Source organism: Cryptotermes secundus, unplaced genomic scaffold, assembly GCF_002891405.2.
Source record: "Cryptotermes secundus unplaced genomic scaffold, Csec_1.0 scaffold860, whole genome shotgun sequence".
NCBI lineage: Eukaryota > Metazoa > Arthropoda > Insecta > Blattodea > Kalotermitidae > Cryptotermes > Cryptotermes secundus.
The window spans coordinates 413,923-432,108 of record NW_019739976.1 but is presented as its reverse complement, the minus strand read 5'-3'; the positions used below and the strand labels follow the sequence as shown (position 1 = coordinate 432,108).

At 39.3% G+C, this 18,186-nt stretch overlaps 1 protein-coding gene across 3 annotated transcripts; it reads right to left on the bottom strand.

Annotated features, from left to right (window-relative positions):
* Nucleotides 1–1,252: 1,252 nt before the first annotated feature.
* LOC111872248 (GTP-binding protein 2) lies at nucleotides 1,253–17,901 on the bottom strand. 3 transcript variants are annotated; one of them, XM_023865950.2, is made up of 9 exons: nucleotides 17,815–17,901; nucleotides 12,239–12,409; nucleotides 11,723–11,947; nucleotides 10,764–10,973; nucleotides 9,794–10,117; nucleotides 8,257–8,439; nucleotides 5,719–5,830; nucleotides 5,126–5,313; nucleotides 1,253–4,482 (listed from the first exon to the last, which is right to left on the bottom strand). In XM_023865950.2, the coding sequence occupies exons 2-9, from the start codon at nucleotides 12,401–12,403 to the stop codon at nucleotides 4,219–4,221; spliced, it is 1,671 nt and encodes a 556-aa protein (XP_023721718.1). In that variant the 5' UTR covers nucleotides 12,404–12,409; nucleotides 17,815–17,901; the 3' UTR covers nucleotides 1,253–4,218. The 3 variants fall into 3 exon arrangements, with proteins under 3 accessions (XP_023721718.1, XP_023721719.1, XP_023721720.1); XM_023865951.2 differs by having other exon boundaries at nucleotides 17,823–17,882; XM_023865952.2 differs by lacking the exon at nucleotides 17,815–17,901 and adding an exon at nucleotides 14,236–14,408.
* Nucleotides 17,902–18,186: the final 285 nt, after the last annotated feature.

The window sequence follows — 18,186 nt, the reverse complement described above, 5'->3', positions numbered from 1 at the left end:
ATATATACACTAAAATAATCGCTGTTTATTGGGAAAATCATACGGAACACATAAATACACTGTGTGGGCAGAATGGAGTGTATATAGTGTGTGTATATATATATATATATATATATCGGGCAAGACATTACATCTCCGCTACAGAGCCAAACTGGTTAGTGCTGTTTATTTTGAGAATCATACAGAACACATAAGTACACTGTGTGGGCAGAATGTAACGTTTTTTTTTAATGTTAATGTTATATTTTAGCGTCCTGTTGCACTGATATGTCCATGATTTATTCTGACCGTCTTACAGTGCATATATTTATTCACCTTACTCTTCTCTCTTGCACTACATGTTTCAGCACTAAAGTGCCATCTTCAGGTGCTTTTCGATGTACGTCGAACTACTTCATTGCATGCCCTGTTGTCTTTATACTAAAATAACTAAAATATATATTTGTCATATATATTGATAAATTTTAAATATTGAAAATATTGAAACTGTTGAGGATTTGTCATCCTTATGTCGTATCTCAATACGCAAGTCACACCTATATTCTTCTATCGGAGTATTCTTCCTACTTTAATGTGTGTATTGTGCTTTGTGTTGTGTCTTGCTCCTGTGACTGCATGTGTTATACTGCTGGGCCTGTTTTTTTTTTAATGTTGGAACAGGTAGTATACAGTGTGCTTTGAAAGGAAAACTACTGTTTCATGTGGCATACTCAGGCTCTCTCATCTAGTCTGGTAGAACCTCGATGTTTCAAAGGACTTGCTGCTGACACATCCTATCATACTGAGAGTGTGTTAACAATTTTCTTTTTACGATTTTGAACATTTTATTCTTGTGTCAAAACGGTCTCCTCTAGCTTATGTTCTAGACCCCTTTATTCTGTGGTTTGTAAGTAGCTCTGTGGAATGGTTGAACTCAGTTTTTTTAATTCCAAAATAAGTTTTAACCAATGTACTAGTCCATTGTCCCCTCCACCCCTTCAGAACTTCAATAAATAGCAAACACATAGGTTCACATAGCAATAACACTGCAGACACGTATTCACGAGATACTCAGTTCAAATCTTGGCTTGCCACAACTATTTCCTTGCAAGCCTTTCTAATTATCATCCTGGCATACTGGAANTAACCCCCCCCCCCCCCAAAAATAAATGGGGGGACACATTGACAAGATAAACTCTGATGGGATTAAAAAATCTCAATCAATGAGGGTGGGGGGGGAGGGAAAAAAGGAATCTGGGAAAAAACAAACTGCTTCTCTAAGTACTTATCTATTGCTTATTGATTAATGTACAATAATATGGCCTCACAGAGGCTTAAAGATTTTATCATCAATTGGTAACTTTAAAAACCAATAAAATACAAGATGTAAACATTCAGCAAGAAACATTTCAATTTTAAGTGTAATTGGTAACCTTGGGGGTATGAGTGGGGAGTAAACTTGCACAATACAACATATACATTACATAGTTACAACTCGCTGACCTCACTGAAAAGAAGTTTCCAGAATTTTATGGTTCATTACTGTGCTCACAAGAGCCCTCAACTGGTCCCTATCCCACTGAAATGACAAACGAAATAAAATATGATCTCTGTACACCAAATTATGGCACAGACCCTCAGTTTCAATGACACCATCTCCAGTCATCAGGACTGCAGTCATGACAGTAAGAGTGCCAGGGCTGTCCGGCACAAATCGAATGATTAACAGCTCTGAGGTCAGATATTAAGACAAGTTGTAGGAAGCTGGACTTGATGTTCTCACAGCAGAAACTAGGGAGATTTCTATGTTCTGGGATGTGATGCCATGAAGGTTCCCCTGAAATGTTGCTCACCATCTGCCAGACTACATGGTCTCACTTCCCAGAAAATGGCTATCTTTAATTTTCATATTGTTTACAATAAATTCTCTGAAACTTGTTAAACACATGTATCAATTAATGCATGGAAAGCAATTATAACATAACTAAGACAGTACATGAACTGCTGTCGGACTTGGTACTGCAAGCACAAGATAACCCCCTTCCAAACAACTCTTGACTACCAGTAGCGTTGTCACCATTGACATTCAGGACTCAGTCAGACAGGAGTTCACAAACCAATCATGTATCTGAATTAACCTTTACCAGCTGTGTCACATTACTGTGACAATGCTTGTGCTTGGTCCAGTTGGCCCAGAAGTGCATTTCTTAAATCCCCCCCTTCTCCCAAGTTAAAATATGGCTGCAATCCTGTAAAATCCATATCCCTTAGTTCATATGCACAATCATTCAAATATAACTCTTAACAATCTTATGTACCACACAATTCCAAATGTTACTTAGGACTGATGACCTGAATGTGTTAATATAAATAATTTAAAGTAAATATTAGGAATAATAATATTGCAGAGAGACTTGCAGACAGCTGAAATTCGTAACATATAACAAATAGTTGGCTTAAAAATTAATGTTTCCAACTTCTTACTACCAAAATGTTAGTTATTTCTGCAAGAAAGGGCTAGTGGTCAAATTAAATAAAATGGCAGAATCATCAAGTGAAATAGGATGGACAGCAAGTTCTTCACTTATAGGTCTCATTCCGGATTCACATGCCTGTGTGTGTGTATACAGGGTGTATCACAACTCAACGGCAAAACTTCAGGAACGGACTCATCATATAGAGAGAAGGAAAAAAGTATATGGCAACATGGGTCTGGAAATGCATATAATTGCAGAGTAGTAATTGTGTCTGCACGCCACTGAGAAGAATTGGTGACATGAGTGCTTTCTATCAGTGGGTCAGCCTTTCACTGGGAGAACAGCTATATGATTATCATGACATCACCTGTGATTACTTCATGATAAATTTTCCTCTGCCAGTTCTTTTCAGTGGTGTGCAGACACAATTACTACTCTCTAATTATATGCATTTCCAGACCCATGTTGTCATAAATTTTTTTTCTTCTCTCTATATGAGGAGTCCGTTCCTGAAGTTTTGCCGTTGAGTTGTGATACACCCAATATATATACACATAAATTAAAAAGACATAGCTAGTCTCAAACCCCATGGTTTTCAGGAGTAAGATTCTTTACCCTATCCTATCGTCTAAAGGAAACAAAAGCACAGTTTACATGTTTTCATGGTAGTTGGAGATGCATACCAACATTTCACAGGAAAATCCTACCTTCATCTTCAGGGTCAAAGTGAAGACAGAGGCAGTTATGTTCCACTGAAATGCTGGTATCCAGGCATGAAAGCCTAGGAGATCTCAAGCGAAACAGAACTGGTTTCCAAAACATTGTGATTTGTAAAAGCTGCGATGATGGACAGTGTATAAAAAATATCAGTCAAAAAGATATTATACATCACTGTCAGAAACTTTGGGCTGATACTTATGTTAAGAGACTGATGGATCAAACTGACTGGCATCATAGAATACAGATAAACCTATTTCACACTCCCACAAAACTCAGGTTTGAGAAACACTGACTAGCTGTCATAAAATATACCACATAATATTACCACCGAGTAAAAATATTCTCCAGTTATCCAACTGATAACACGTGATATTTCTGGAAGGGCATCCCTAATGCATACATTCTGCTGCTGGCTGCATGGCAAACTGATAACGTGAAACTGTGCCTATGATCAGTTCCAGAGTATGGTGTTGTCTGATCAGAACAGTGGCTGAACCCAAACTGACTAATATCACGACACAGATCCACCACAAAAAAGGCAACCACAGCCTGCTTGCCCCCCTTGCAATCTAACTAATGCTCTGCCTTTTTAACACGTCACAGCAGAATCACTTGCAAACCACCTACAGCACTATGCTGGAACGTTAAAAACATATGTATGTAGTTATTATGTACACACAATAATTTACTATTATACAAGTAGAATTAAAGTAGATTTGTACAACCGGGTACTCTTAAAAACCACTTCACAGATCATAAACACAGCCTGTGGTGTATAAAATACTGTCATTGTGTGTTAGATTTCTTAAATCATCATACACTTTAGTTAAAATTAACTAACCAAATCAGTTAGTTGTTAATTTATACAAGAAGTATTCACAGTTAAAATAGCAATCTCCAGTATCTAGTGATGATTCTCTTAATCAGGTGACTAGGTATAAATAAAACACAGCATAAAATGTGTGTTTTTACAGGTAGAATTGTTGAAATTAATAATTCAAAAGTCATGGATCAAATGAACTCTTCTGCAGCATTTAGAAATTTAATCCTGCTCAACAGGGAATACTTGTGTGACTTTGCCGATTCCTTTAGTGCGGCCCTCCCGAAACAGCAGCCTCATTCCAACCTTAACATATTCTGCATGTCTAAGAAAGCGGAACAGCACGGATGCTTTGTCATTAGTGTGAATTCCTCCTATGGCCATGATGCCTTCAATAACTGCTGTCTGACGTATGTTGCCAATGTGGACAGTTGTTTGAAAGCCTGGATAGATTGCAGTTGTATGAAACAGCACATATACTGCTGCCTGTAAGAGAAGGGGTGATTATTATCTGAGCACTTCAGCACCCAACAATGTCTGACTGGGTAGGACCCATCTTGTATTTGGGAAGCAAATCCCATCCAAGAGATAGCTATCCTGACTCCAATTTACTGTGGCTTTCTCTTGGTTCCTCCAGGCAAACAATGGGACAGTACCTAAATTTAGGTCATCACTGCTTCCTTCCACATCCTTTCCATTTCATTATTCATTAATCATCCTAATATTCGATGCTTTATTATCTGAGTTTTGTTAAAATTTCCCCCATTTAAGATTATCCTGTTTTAGTTTTCAAATTCACTGCTCCTACAAGAAAGATGCAGTGAGGTTTCACCGAATGCATAAATCTGTACCACTGTGCAGGCAATTACATGCTCTGCCCATGAATGAAACCCATCTATAATTCAGATAACAAAAATAAAAGTAAAAAATTTATCAAGTGGGCACACGGCCCTACACCACATGAAATGCACAGAATGTACAGCTGACCATTCATGTCCATCATGTGCCGATGTTAGGAACACATACTTTCCTCCAGCCCCCCCCCCCTTACACCTTCATGACATTGTACTTGAGCAAATGGACTCTCTTAATAACAAAATACATTGGGAGAGGAAAGGTCTGTATTTACCTGAAAGAAAAGACACCCAGCAGGTTTTGACTCCGGACTGAGCACTACCATGCCATTTCTCAAGCCAAGTATCTCCTGGTTCAGGCCTAGGGAAGCGCTCTGACTGGCTCGCACTACTCGACATGGAGCCTTATTTCGATGTATCGACTGCACGATCACAGGTAGAAACCTCCCATCATTTAATGGACCTATGGAAATCACCAGAACGAAAAGTATAACCTCATCAAAATGTGACATTTGGGGTTTAGCCATGTTGTTGCATGTTGAAGCTCAGGTATACATTGCAGTCACATCTTCAACCCATTTCAACTTCAATATTCAGTGTCATTAAACCTTGAAAGCCAAAAGTACAGGTTAGACGCATGCCATAAAAACATAAGCGCAAAAAGTACCTAAAATAGAAGCAGAGTCCTTGTTAAGAAGCAAATTTCCATGCATTTTAGAAACCTGAAAGTTCACTGCAATTTCACTGGATATGAATACAACAGCCTGTGCAGCAAGTGAACACCGGCTGGTCTAGCTGTAATGCAACTCATAAACCATGACTGTGCACAATGCAGCTTTGAAACACCCTGTTTTTCTTAAGGAATTACCTATAACTAGTTTGGCTCCTTCTGAAATCACTCCCTTTGTCAGCAAGCCTCCAACAACTGTTCCCACTTCTGGCACCCTGAAGGTCTCATCTATTTGAAATTCACATAATTCCTGTGAACAAGACATGAAACAGTCACATTATAAATTAAAGGACAGTGGAATGAAATACCAAGTTTGAGGATATTAAAATTCACAATATGTAGCTCCCAACTAAAGGGACTACTATTTGCAAATAATGAATTCACTGGTGCGCTGATGATTCTAAGATCGTTTCACATTTTCTTCTAAAACAGAAACATTTTAGCTTCAAGCTCTACAGTAATTCAGAATTTGTCACCTAAGTGCTGGGGTGTACTTTATTAACACCAATTTTTGCCAAACTGGGTTTGATGTCAGACTGCACTTCAAACACATTCTGATATCTCACATTTGCAAGTACGGTAGATAACCTATGGAAATATGTTGAGAGTGCAACACAATGCAGAGAAACAGAAAAGTGCATTAATGTCATTTTTGTTCACGAGTGGAGGCATAACCTGCTACTACTCAAGTGCAGAGCTGTCATTCTGTTGGCAAAACCTTATAATCAATTTAATAAAACCAAAACTGTTAACGTATGATCATTTTGTTTCACACCCTGAAGGGTGAGCTCTGACAGGACTCCAGACAAGATTCTAAAATAATGATAAAACAGAAAAAAATGACAGACAGAAGATCTCTAACACAATGGAAGGGTTCTATTATGTAACATCTGTAACAGGTCCAGTCCTTGGAAGGATGAGTATGATATGAAGTGCTATCGAAAAGTTCCCAGACTAGGTCAAAACTTAACTTATTCAATTTTGGCTGCCATCTCGTTCAAAACAGTCTCTTTGGGAACATATACAGCGATCCCATCACTTTTTCCATGCTTCAAAAGCACTGTGGAGGTCATTTTCCTTAATGCTGTCCAGTACTACTTGCGATTCCCTTTGGATGTCAGACCATTTCACGTTACCCCTTCAGTTTCATTTTCATTTTGGGAAACAAAACGAAATCACAGGGGCCTAAGCCCAGTGAATAGGGAGGATCAGGAATGATATCCATGTTGCTGTTAGTCACAAACTCTGTGGCTTTCAGGGAAGTGTGGGAAGGTGCATTGTCATGATGAAGGAGCAATGCAGCGCATATTCAAATTTTCTATTAACATCTCATGGCAAATTCCATAACTGATCCCAAAGGTGTCTGCAAGCTCATGGATTGTTCAGCGACAGTCTTCATGGATGAGTTCTCGAATTTTTCAATATCTTCTGTCACTTTGCCGGTGCTTCGTCGCTCTGAACGTTTGTCATCTTCAACTGACAGTCAACCAGCCTTGAAAATTGAATGTCTTTCAAAAACCACTGTCCAGCTTAAAGAATATTCGCCAAAAGCCTCATGAAGCATTTCAAGAGTTTCAATAGCAGATTTACCAAGCTTCATACAGAACCTGATGCAGGCACATTGCTCGATTTTCCCATCCATTGCAGAAAAAACATAACATGAAGTTGACAAAGCGCTCATGTAAAAACAATACGTGTTCATAGCATGGTGGCACGTGGCAGGCTGATGCAATAGGCTTGCGGAATTGTGACCTTGGTCTCCCCTCTCATATTCTTTCACTGAGGCAGTTACAGCAATAACAGTCCAGGAACTTTCTGATACCACCTCATAAGTACAACACAAAACACTAAGAAATGTATGTGATAAGCAATATTTGATTGCTCAATTCAGTGTAATCAATTATTTGTTAAAAGCTTACTTAAATAGTCTTCTATATGCAACAGTATCAATGTACATTTATATTACACCAATCCACATTTAATTCATTGAAATGTTCATTAAAAGTGTTTAAAAATGGCATTAAAATATATATACGTTCCACGTTTATGCGCTACACAGAAGGTAGAAGACCAAGTGATACTTCAATGCAACAGGATGCTGAAATATAATAGTACTTAAATATGCTGCACATCTGAAGAGGTCTCACAGCACTGAATGAGATGAACCACAATATGATTTGAAATAAAAAGGAGGGGAGGGGGACATGCCACTAGGCATTTAGTCTCATGGGCTAATAAAAACCATAGAAAACATCAAGCACAAAAGCCTGTTCCCCAGAAGAAATCTGAACCAAGTATAACTGCTGAGAAATAGCATTGCAATCAGCAGCAAAGAGAAGTGGAGTTGGGCTGTTGTAACATCACAAGCAAAAATGATTACTCTTCCGAGAAAATATTATGTTGCTGTGACAGCTACCTGAAGTTACTGTTCACTGTGCAAAAGACTTAAAAATGCACCAGTTATACTTCATGAATTCAAGCCACATATCCTACAGCTCAACCTAATCTGTTAGTCCAGTGCCATCTTATCTTCAGGCAAGGACTTGGACCCAGATAAAGCATGAATTCCATCCACTCAACTGTGATAATTTCTAATTATATGATGGAATAAAGTAGGCCCATATGGATTGCTGATGGTCATATGTCAGGATACATGCTAACCATCACCATAAATACCTGTTCTAAGCGCTCCTTCTCCTTGATACTAATCCCAGGTGGCAGGACATGTAGGAATTTGGTCAGCAGCTCCAGACCATCTCCAGTCACGTTCGACACGCAGAATATTGGTACTATGTTTCCTGCCAGCTGATTTGAACCTGCTGTGATCACATCATCCTCGTTCCTCACCACAAGCGGAACCTTGAATGATTGAAATAAACATGAGATCTCAGGTTAACACAACAGCGAATTAGTCTCCTAGATTCAAACGCCACACGATATGGAAGACAGACACAAGTGCCAAGGCAAGAGAGTAACTACTCTTGTACCCTAAATTAGGAGGCAACAGGCTCCTCCAAAACAGTGGCATGTACATATGTATGTACCTATGTACCTAACAACAATGCCATGTGGGTACAAACAGACAAAACACAGGCTATTCTTGAATACTATTCTTTAAGAAAATAAAATTGCTTCAAAATAAATGGCCTTAGCAGAAGCCCGCAAGAATTATGCCCATATCCTGTCCAGAATCAGTATTTCAGAAGGTTGTAGTCAGTCGTTATGAGGTCTTTAAGAAGGATGTATTATTATTATTATTATTATTATTATTATTAGAGGGGGTGGGTTTCCCCATGCACTTAGACCAGTTATTGGTCCACTGTGCGTCCCCCTTTAATTTCTACTGTCGCCAGGTACTGGTGCATGCTATGAGCCCCGTTCAGCCAACGAGGTCGGCCCTCGGTACCTGATACCAGAGGCATTGGAAACTACTTGGGCGGGAAACTTGTTGCCTAATTTTGCTCTGAGGTCTCCTAGAGACATGAGGATCTTGTACGTGCCGTAAATCTACAACACGGGACCCACGGCTGAAAGTCCCTCCCGGAGGACTTGTTCCCTGAATTTTTCTGCCCTTAAAAATTCCATGACCTCCACCGGGTTTCAACCTGCATACCTTGAGTCATGAGGTGGGAACGTTACCCCTAGACTACGGAGGCCGCTAAGAAGGATGTAAGGAAAACCCAAAAGGAGAGGGAATGATTATATATAAAAGAAGATAAATTGAACACATAACACCCAGATGGGTTTTGAACATGAAACTAAAATGGAGATACCCAAGAGGAGAAGGAAGGAAGGAAGAACACTGCAAACATTATGGAGAAGTTTCGGAAGACAAGACGCAGACAGGCAGACTTACACTAAATGTAAACATTTCTGACTATGGTGCATAGTAATTAACATGACTATTATTTCAGACATTTTCCATCATCTTGAATTTTGGAAACTGGATGTGCTCCAATGATCAAGACAAGATCTTTCTAAAGAGCCCAACTAAGCTGGAATTTTTCCTCTCACATATCCAGTTTCTGACACACTGTGTTTGAAATAACAATCACATTTGTGGAGAGATGCCTCATTGCTAGATGACTCACATAAAGTGAAACAATTAAAGAAGAAGAAAACTTCTCTACATCAGTCATGCCTGCACATGTGGTGCATGTGCAGGTGTGTGTACAGCTGTGAAAAGGTTTAAATTCTTAGTGCTCTGCATTACCTTGCGACAACCTGCAGACTTGAGCATTGCCTCAAGACTCAGCAGTGTGTCAGCAGGTGACTTTACATCTGTCTTGGTGATAGTGATGAAGAACGGTACGTCAAGGGCAATAGCCAAGGCTAGGTGCTCGTGTGTCATGCCAACAATCCCAGCACTCCCACTGACAACTAGCATGACGTGATGGGGCGAGTAACCAGTGAGCCCCAGAACTGTTGTCCTGAGGTATTTGCGATGGCCTGCCAGGTCGATGAAAGTGATCAGTTTTGTAGAATTTTCACAGATCTCTTCTGCTGTCATGAATTCGCTGTAATTCAACACATGGCCCTACAGGACAAATGAAAGTTTATTATTTACAATCTTCCACACTGGTCACCAGGTGACATTCGTTGGTGAAGGAAACTTTGTGGACTGGGAAACGCTTACTGAAAACAAACTTGAAACCATCGTCATTCAACAGGAGGGTTACGTGCTTCTTTCAAACAGATACACAATTACAAGATCTCAGATTCTTACAAGTGTTCAGACTGTGATTCTCTGGACTGCCTTGTAGGCAGATACTGGCCAAGAAATTTAGACACAAGAACTGGACCATAAGTCCAAGTAACCAAACTAAACCCCAACACGAACTAGGAGGACAGTTTCTCCTTGGGCACACTATAGAAGGCTTTCATCCATACCCTGAAAGAAAGACAGAAATTTCTCTCCAAGAACAAGACAATTCCTCCTGAAATGACATTCCTCTGATGGGCCTTCATCCCCAAGTTAAAATCAGTAATCAGACTGCTGACCATGTAGTGCTAGGAGACTTAAAACCCCTCATTCTTGGATGAGAATCTGTCACCTGCAAACTGCCAAAAGCACAGCACTGGGAGATTTATAATCCTGTATTCCCAAATTATAAACATTAATGACAATGTTTCCTTTAACCAGACAATGGTTCTGCCCTCAAACTATCTGCAGTAACACTGACCTGTGTGTCAAATCCCAGGATCTCATGAGAGATTGATGATGTCCTCCCTGACTGCACTTCATGGAGATGCCTAAACATATTGAGACGGGCTCGGCCTCGTCCGTTGTCTAATTGGCCCTGTGTCAATACCCCAAGCAGTGTGGACTTCCCTGCATCTGCACTTCCCATCACGGCCACACGAACCTCGATGTTATGCTGATCATCTGGGACCTATATCAGCAACTTATAGCTGACTTATTGAAAACACCAGGTTTGAAACGGTATACAACAAATTAGAATAGACCAGACTTCAAATGAAGGTCATGCTAAAAAAGTTACTTCCATAAAAATCCATTCTTCTGTTAATTTAGTTTGTCAGAATAAACATGGTATATGGATTTCCACTTAAAACCACACCTTAACAGAAGATGTGGTGAAAAGTCCCTTATTCAGGTCTCTTGAAATATGGCCAAGATAAATGATGCATGTATTGAGAGCAATGTCAGACACATCCAGTATTTTCTGTCTACATACATTTACCTTATATGTTCAACAAGCTGTGACATGGCATTTTCTCTTTTGGTATGGTTTTATGTGTATCTGTGATAACATTTTCTTTTTGCGAATGTTCACATTCCCATTATTTCAACATTTTCTGAACACTACACACATTTCAACACACAATTCTACGAAATGATGCACGTCAATTCACATATCCCCTTTCTTCACTGCAAAACTTAGAATAAAATGGCACAATGGAAAAGTGCCGAACCCCAAGACTGAGTAAGTAGCGCTCATGTCATATGTTTAGGTTTTGATTTTAAATATATGCACAGTGATCAGACTCCCTAACTCAAGTGTCTCATGATTTTCTTGCATGCATCAGAGTTTTAATTATGAAGTTTTGGAAAACATTTATGTGCAGCATACAACGAAAAATGACAATTCAGTTTCTACAAACAATTTATCATTCCACTCACCTTCCTAACCAAAACTTCTGCCACCTTTCTGCTATTGCCATTATCACTGTCAACAAGTCTCTCTCTGAGGACGGTGGTTGTGGCACCCAGCTTGTAGGCCATCTGCTGGAGTGTCTGCAAGCTTGCAGTCATCTCACACTCTGTTAGTCCCGTGAGTACACCATTGTCCTCTACACCAATCTCATAAATTGCTTCCCCCTGTCCTTCACGGAGCCGCCATTTCATCTGCACAGGTCACCACAGCAGGTAACAAACATGTACAGAGAAAACAAACAAACGTTTATTGCTCCCAGGTGCAGTTACTCCTAGATTTAAGCAAAAGCCATATAGACAACTTATACAACAAATTTGTAACAAATGTAAATGTCCTACTAACATAATCCAATTACACTTGTCTTAGGAAATAATGAGTTTCCCCTGAATGTCTATGCCATCAGCCATGTCAGTCTGAATTAAACCAATCTGCTTCTGTTGGCAATCTCACAAGCTGTCCTCAGCTGGGCAGTAGACACTTACCTGCGTAACAAGATGTTCGAATCGCTGCTTCGATGGGTTGACCAGTTTGAGCTTATACTCGACATTGCCAGCCTGTGGTTCTGGGGGCAGCTGATCTGTGAAGTCGTTGTGTACATCACAAGATTCATCTGCTGTAGAGGGGTCAAACAGTCCAAGAAAGTCCATCTGATCCTGTAAAACAAAATACATTTCCTGTAATTAAGCCTTGTAATGTTCAAGACCAATGTTCAGAAGGTGTTCATTTAGAATCAAGGCCAGGGTACTTCCGGAGGCTTTTTATGGTTATCCTCAGGCCCTTTAATGAGTCTACCATTTAACATTATGTAATCTATACTGACAGCAGCATACAACAAACCCACAAGAGAAAGACCCTTATACACATAATTAAAACTGTCCATGTTCTAATGCATGTATTAGTAGACACAAGCAAGGAAAAGCTATCAAGATTGTTACAAGTTAGTTAAGAGAACGTTCTTCTCACAGATTCACAACTTTACAAGACAGTACAAAATTAATTAAGGAAACAGGCAGCTTATATGTATATACGTTCTGTAAAGCAGAACGAGCTCAGAGCAGTGCTCACTTTTTGCTGGGATATGGTCACCTCCCTTGTCATTATCACAATACACAGTAGCCAAAACTTTGAAGAGGAAACTAACATAAACTAGGAAATTAAAATTTACTCTCATGTAATTTAAAAAAAAAACATTGTGAATGGGGATTCAAATCATATTAAAAACTCTTACCAAAATACTTGCACATTGCTTTTAACAACTGTGGCCAGTGTACATACTGGTATAAGCATGGAGTAAATTTCACAATGTCTTTAGGTTTTTGCTAGTACGTTCACAGTCGAATAGTCTGAGGCCAACAGATGACTTAAATTTTTACATAATTTAAAGAACTGAAAACAAAGAACTCCTCTTCTGTCACTTCAATATGGCCTTTCCTCTTTATTTAAAATAACATGTCATACTTGAAATGTACATGAACCTGTTGAAGAAAAATCTGATTCTTCCATAACATTAATGAAAATTGAATTGTTTCTTTTTTTCTGTTTAGTTGCATCCCATCATAAGAAATCACATATCACTGCCTTAAGCAATATTCCTTTTACTCAACACTTGTCAAACCTGTTCACTTCCAAAAATAAACAGAAATAGTGCCACAAACACAGCTGTGAGATGACATAAACTCCTTCCAGTGCTCACATAAACAAAAGCCATTACAACTGCTATAACATAGTGAAAGTTAAGAAACTGACCAGAATCCATTCCTAGGCATGCAATCAGCTCACAGTTCACTTGCAGACTGACTTAAGATCTGCTTCAGTGACCCACTTAGTTGTGCAACAACTTTCTTCCAGCAAAGAATATGATATCCATGGAACCATAAACCTACACAGGAGCTTCAAGCGTGAAAAGGAAAGCCCCACTGTGCCCCACTGAAGAGGAAGCTGATGCAAAAATAAGTACCTGTTATGAAACTGTATGCAAGAGATGTTAAACATGTCACGGATGGGACAAAAAAAAATTGAAGGCAGGATGATGAAACGCACTGCAAGTGTAAGATTCTTCACACTGACAGACCAACAGTTCAGACTATATAGTAGGTGTGGCCAAACTGTGGCCCAAGAGCCACATGCAGCCCTACTGAACCATTAGTACTGCTGGCAGAAAGGAAGATATTTGTCAATAGTTTTTTTTACAAATTAAATACAGAAATAGAAGTCCCCCAGATAGAAAGGCCATACCTGAACACCTATGCCATCCAATCTATGTTTGTTTGCAACTCTCAAACTTCAGAAAACTGTCATACAGAGGAAGTTTCAACATTCAGTCAGTTTTGCCACCTCTCTTATATAGTATAAAACTGTGGTATGATCCAGGAATCGATCAGAATGGATAGCAAAAGCAGTGGTCAGCCTATATATACCAGCAGCTGCCTGGAGGAACTGGAGAAACCCACGAAAATTCTCAATCAGACCAACTGCTCACCAGGCTGTGATTACAACCTTGGACCTCTCACATACAAAGCAGGAGTACCACCCACTCAACCATGATATGCAGTCCCTTATCATCCATTTTCCCACTTGTCATAGTGTGATATGCAAATGTAAGTGGATTCATACAGACTGCCTGATGCAACGTCCTACAATGTCTTGCAATACCCCATCTGCTATGGGAACAAGAGCACGCCATTATCAGTGACAGAGCCCTATCACATCATTAGAAAATGACTAGATTCTACTTCAGCATTCTTCCAGATTTCATACATGGCTGGGAAATTGAAACATATTCACAAAGGATTTTCATTCCATAAGGTTACCTACACAAGGTATATTGTGCCCTGGTTCGTTTACAGACAGGTAATTTTAATAGCACCTGATTCCTAAAGAATCAGAGATCATCAGACAACTTTTGCAATACTTACAAGTGGTCTTGGTTAGAACCAAAATTGGGTTACAATACTGAACTATCGAGTGTTAAACTTAACTTTTATCACAAGCAAGTATTTTGTAACAAAATCGTTGTCACTCAAGTTGGTTTTGATAACATTAAACACAAAAACTTGCAGTGTCAAACAAGTCACTTTAGACCTCTGTACAGGTAGGTCACTTTGTCAGACTGACTTACACTTCAAAACAAACATCAGCTGTGATCAGCTGAAATGTGTGCCAGACCTTTTGGCAACAACAGCTTCTGACATGGAAAGACATTTCGTTCTAAAAATATGCAGCACCAGCTGTTAGGCAACAGTACAGCAAGATTCAAAAACACATAAACTGTGTGACTATCATCATAGACTGCAATAACTTGACCAAACATCTGTTTTGAAAGGAATTCCACCCTCTGCTGCTTGTGAATTTATTTCTTTTTGTTGGAAATTTTACAGCAATGTCAGTATCCTGACTGTATAGTGCCAAATGGTAAGTGAATGATATGACTGAAGGGATTCAGAAGGAAGCAGCCATGACCTAGTGAAGGTAATGTCCTGGCATTTACAGGACAGTTTGAGCAAAACCATAAAAAAAAACCCTGCCAAGATAGCTTAAGTCCCAACTGAGATTCAGACTCAGCACTTCCTGAATACATATTTAGAATGTTAATGCCACAGCAGCCAGAATTTCTGAAATTAAATTTATGAGACAGATGGTGAAATATGCTTGGATCCTTCATGGTAGAAGGGCAAGCCAAGCAAGAAATATGCAGAAGCAGGCGCAGCACACTGGCCTGTCTCAAGAATGTGGCATCTGATATGCTGAGATTATATGTATCAGTGTGTACAGTTTATTTTATGGTGCTGTCAGTGTCCAGACTACACAGCATGAGATGGTAGGATGACTTATGAATGAAATGAAAAGGATTTGGAAGAAAGTGGTCGTAGCTTAATGATCAAGGTAATACCTCAGAACTTGCTGGACGAAGTGCAGAACACCACAAAAAAACTGTCAGAATTAATCTGTGTCTGGACCAAAATTTGAAGCAAGCACCTCCCAAACACAAGCAGAAAGTATTACTGCTACAGCAGTCTGCTCAATGATAAGATCTACAGTATGGTGTGGCAATGCAGGAAAGCCTAAACAAGTGGGAGCAGATTAACACTGTGATCTATATGTTAATAATGATTTCAGTAACTCCATAGAGCCAAGCCCTTCTTGACATGCCAATATTTGTTCAGCTTACTTACTCACTCATGGAGCTGAGCCCTTCTTGAGGAGCCACCAATTCTGCAGCTACTCAAGAATTTTCCAGCATTTTATTGAACCCGAAGGTTCATCACCGTGTTCACAAGAGCCCTCCACTGGTCCCTATCCTCAGCCAGATCTATCCAATCCACACCATCCCATCCTATCTCTCCAAGATCCATTCTAATATTGTCAACCCACCTACGCCTTGGTCTTCCCTGTGATCTCTTTCCTTCTGGCTTTCCCACCAATATCCTATATGCATTCCTTGTCTCCCCCATTCGTGCTACATGACCTGCCCACCTCATCCTCCTTGACTTGATCATTCTAATTATACTTGGAGAAGAGTACAAGTTATGAAGCTCCTCATTACGTAGTTTTCTCCAACCTCCTGTGACTTCATCTCTCTTTGGTCCAAATATTCTCAACACGTTCTCAATCACCCTCAGTCTATGTTCCTCCCATAATGTCAGAGACCAAGTTTCAGACCCATACAAAACCACAGGCAAAATTATAGTTTTGTATATTATAATTTTTATGTTTTTGGACAACAGACAAGAAGACAAAAGGTTCTGGACTGAATGATAGCAAGCATTACCCGAGTTCAATCTCCTCTTAATTCCCTCCTGAATCAGGTTTCCTTCTGTTATCGTTGTTCCCAAATATCTGAACTGTGCCACATTTTCAAAACATCTCTTTCCTATCTTTATGTCATGATTTTGCCCTGCATTTTGGTGACGAGGCAGCAACATATACTTAATATCTGTTCAGCTACTCAAGAAATTCCCAGCATTCTATAAGATCTAAATGTTCACTACAGTGTCCACAGCAGTTTGTCACTGGTCCATATCCTGAGCCAGATAAATCCATTAATGCCCTTCCATATTGTTTAGGATCCATGTTAATATTGTCCTCCCACGTACATCTGCATGTTCCTAATGCTGTTTTTCCGTCAGGTTTTCGTACCAGAACTTTGCACATTTCTTTTCCCATCTGTGCTACATACCTGCCCAAGCCATCCTCAACTTTATCATCCTAATAATATGTGATGAATAGAAATTATGAAGCTCCTCATTATGCAGTTATTCTCCAGGGTCCTATCACTTCATCGCTCTTAGGTCCAGCAAATCAATTATTTTTACTAATCAGCGAAATTTTAGAACAAGGAGAATATACAGTCCTACAGAACTGTACATATACAAATATCAGCTACAGAATTCCCTACCAACTTCCACAAAAAGGAAACTTTCTATACAGAAAATGTCAGAAACATTAATAGCTTACATAAAGTAAATACTTTAACTATCTAGGCACACTCCACTGCTTGGCACATAGAAAATACTGCTGTAAAATGTGTTACATATGTCTGACACACGGTATCAAGTTAACCTTGAGCACATACGCCTACCTACCCTGTTAAGCTTCTGGTTGTAACATTACTTGACCTTGAACTCAAAGCTGTTTCATGTAGGAGACAAATATCTTCACATACAACATAAACTAACCACAGCTATAAATTCAAATATCCTACTTTAATTCATTACTGCCCAAAAGTGAACACCACTAAATTTGTCATTCTCATCCTGTCTTAATGCATGATCGAAATGACGACCTACCAATGCACTGTTTCTGTAATTTAACTCTGTAAAATACATTCGTTTTTTGGTTTCATTTACTCCCGAGAGAAGTTTGTCTCCCATCGTAATGAAGACAGGGTACTAAGCCCAGATACATGTATGTTAGACGCTTACTATAATCATTCACGATCATTCACCTAGCAAGAACGATAAATGCTCCGGTAACATTACACTCTTTGTGCAAAATAATGTGTTACATTACTAATGCGTTTTGTATACCAGTTGAATACTACTCCAGTATGCATACCTACCCACGTACTTCCAATAATATTCACATGTACACACAACACTTCCTTTCTTCCATTCTATCCGTCTGCCTCCATCATCGCCATCGCCACTTACGTCAGTGTCACCAATAGTAACGAACAAAATATTACCATGAAATGAGCGTATGACACGACATTCATTGTATCTTTTGTACAGATATACTCGTATATGTACTTAAACGCACGAAATTATGGCAGTCGTTATATGTGGAGCAATACTTAACGTAACTATAGAATGATACCCATTAAATGAATAATATATCAACCGCTATATTTATGTAGTTATTGGCTACCCTGATACTTGGAATGATAATGACCCCTAATGTTGCTACTACTTAACGGGATTATGAGCGACGG

Excerpts from the sequence above, each read along its gene's own strand:
- LOC111872248 (XM_023865950.2), bottom strand. The coding sequence starts at position 12,403 with ATGGACTTTCTTGGACTGTTTGACCCCTCTACAGCAGATGAATCTTGT. Across the intron at positions 8,440-9,793 it reads AGTCTGCAGGTTGTCGCAAG|GTTCCGCTTGTGGTGAGGAA; the intron begins GTAATGCAGAGC and ends CAATCATTCAAG. Across the intron at positions 5,314-5,718 it reads AGGAGCCAAACTAGTTATAG|GTCCATTAAATGATGGGAGG; the intron begins GTAATTCCTTAA and ends TGATTTCCATAG.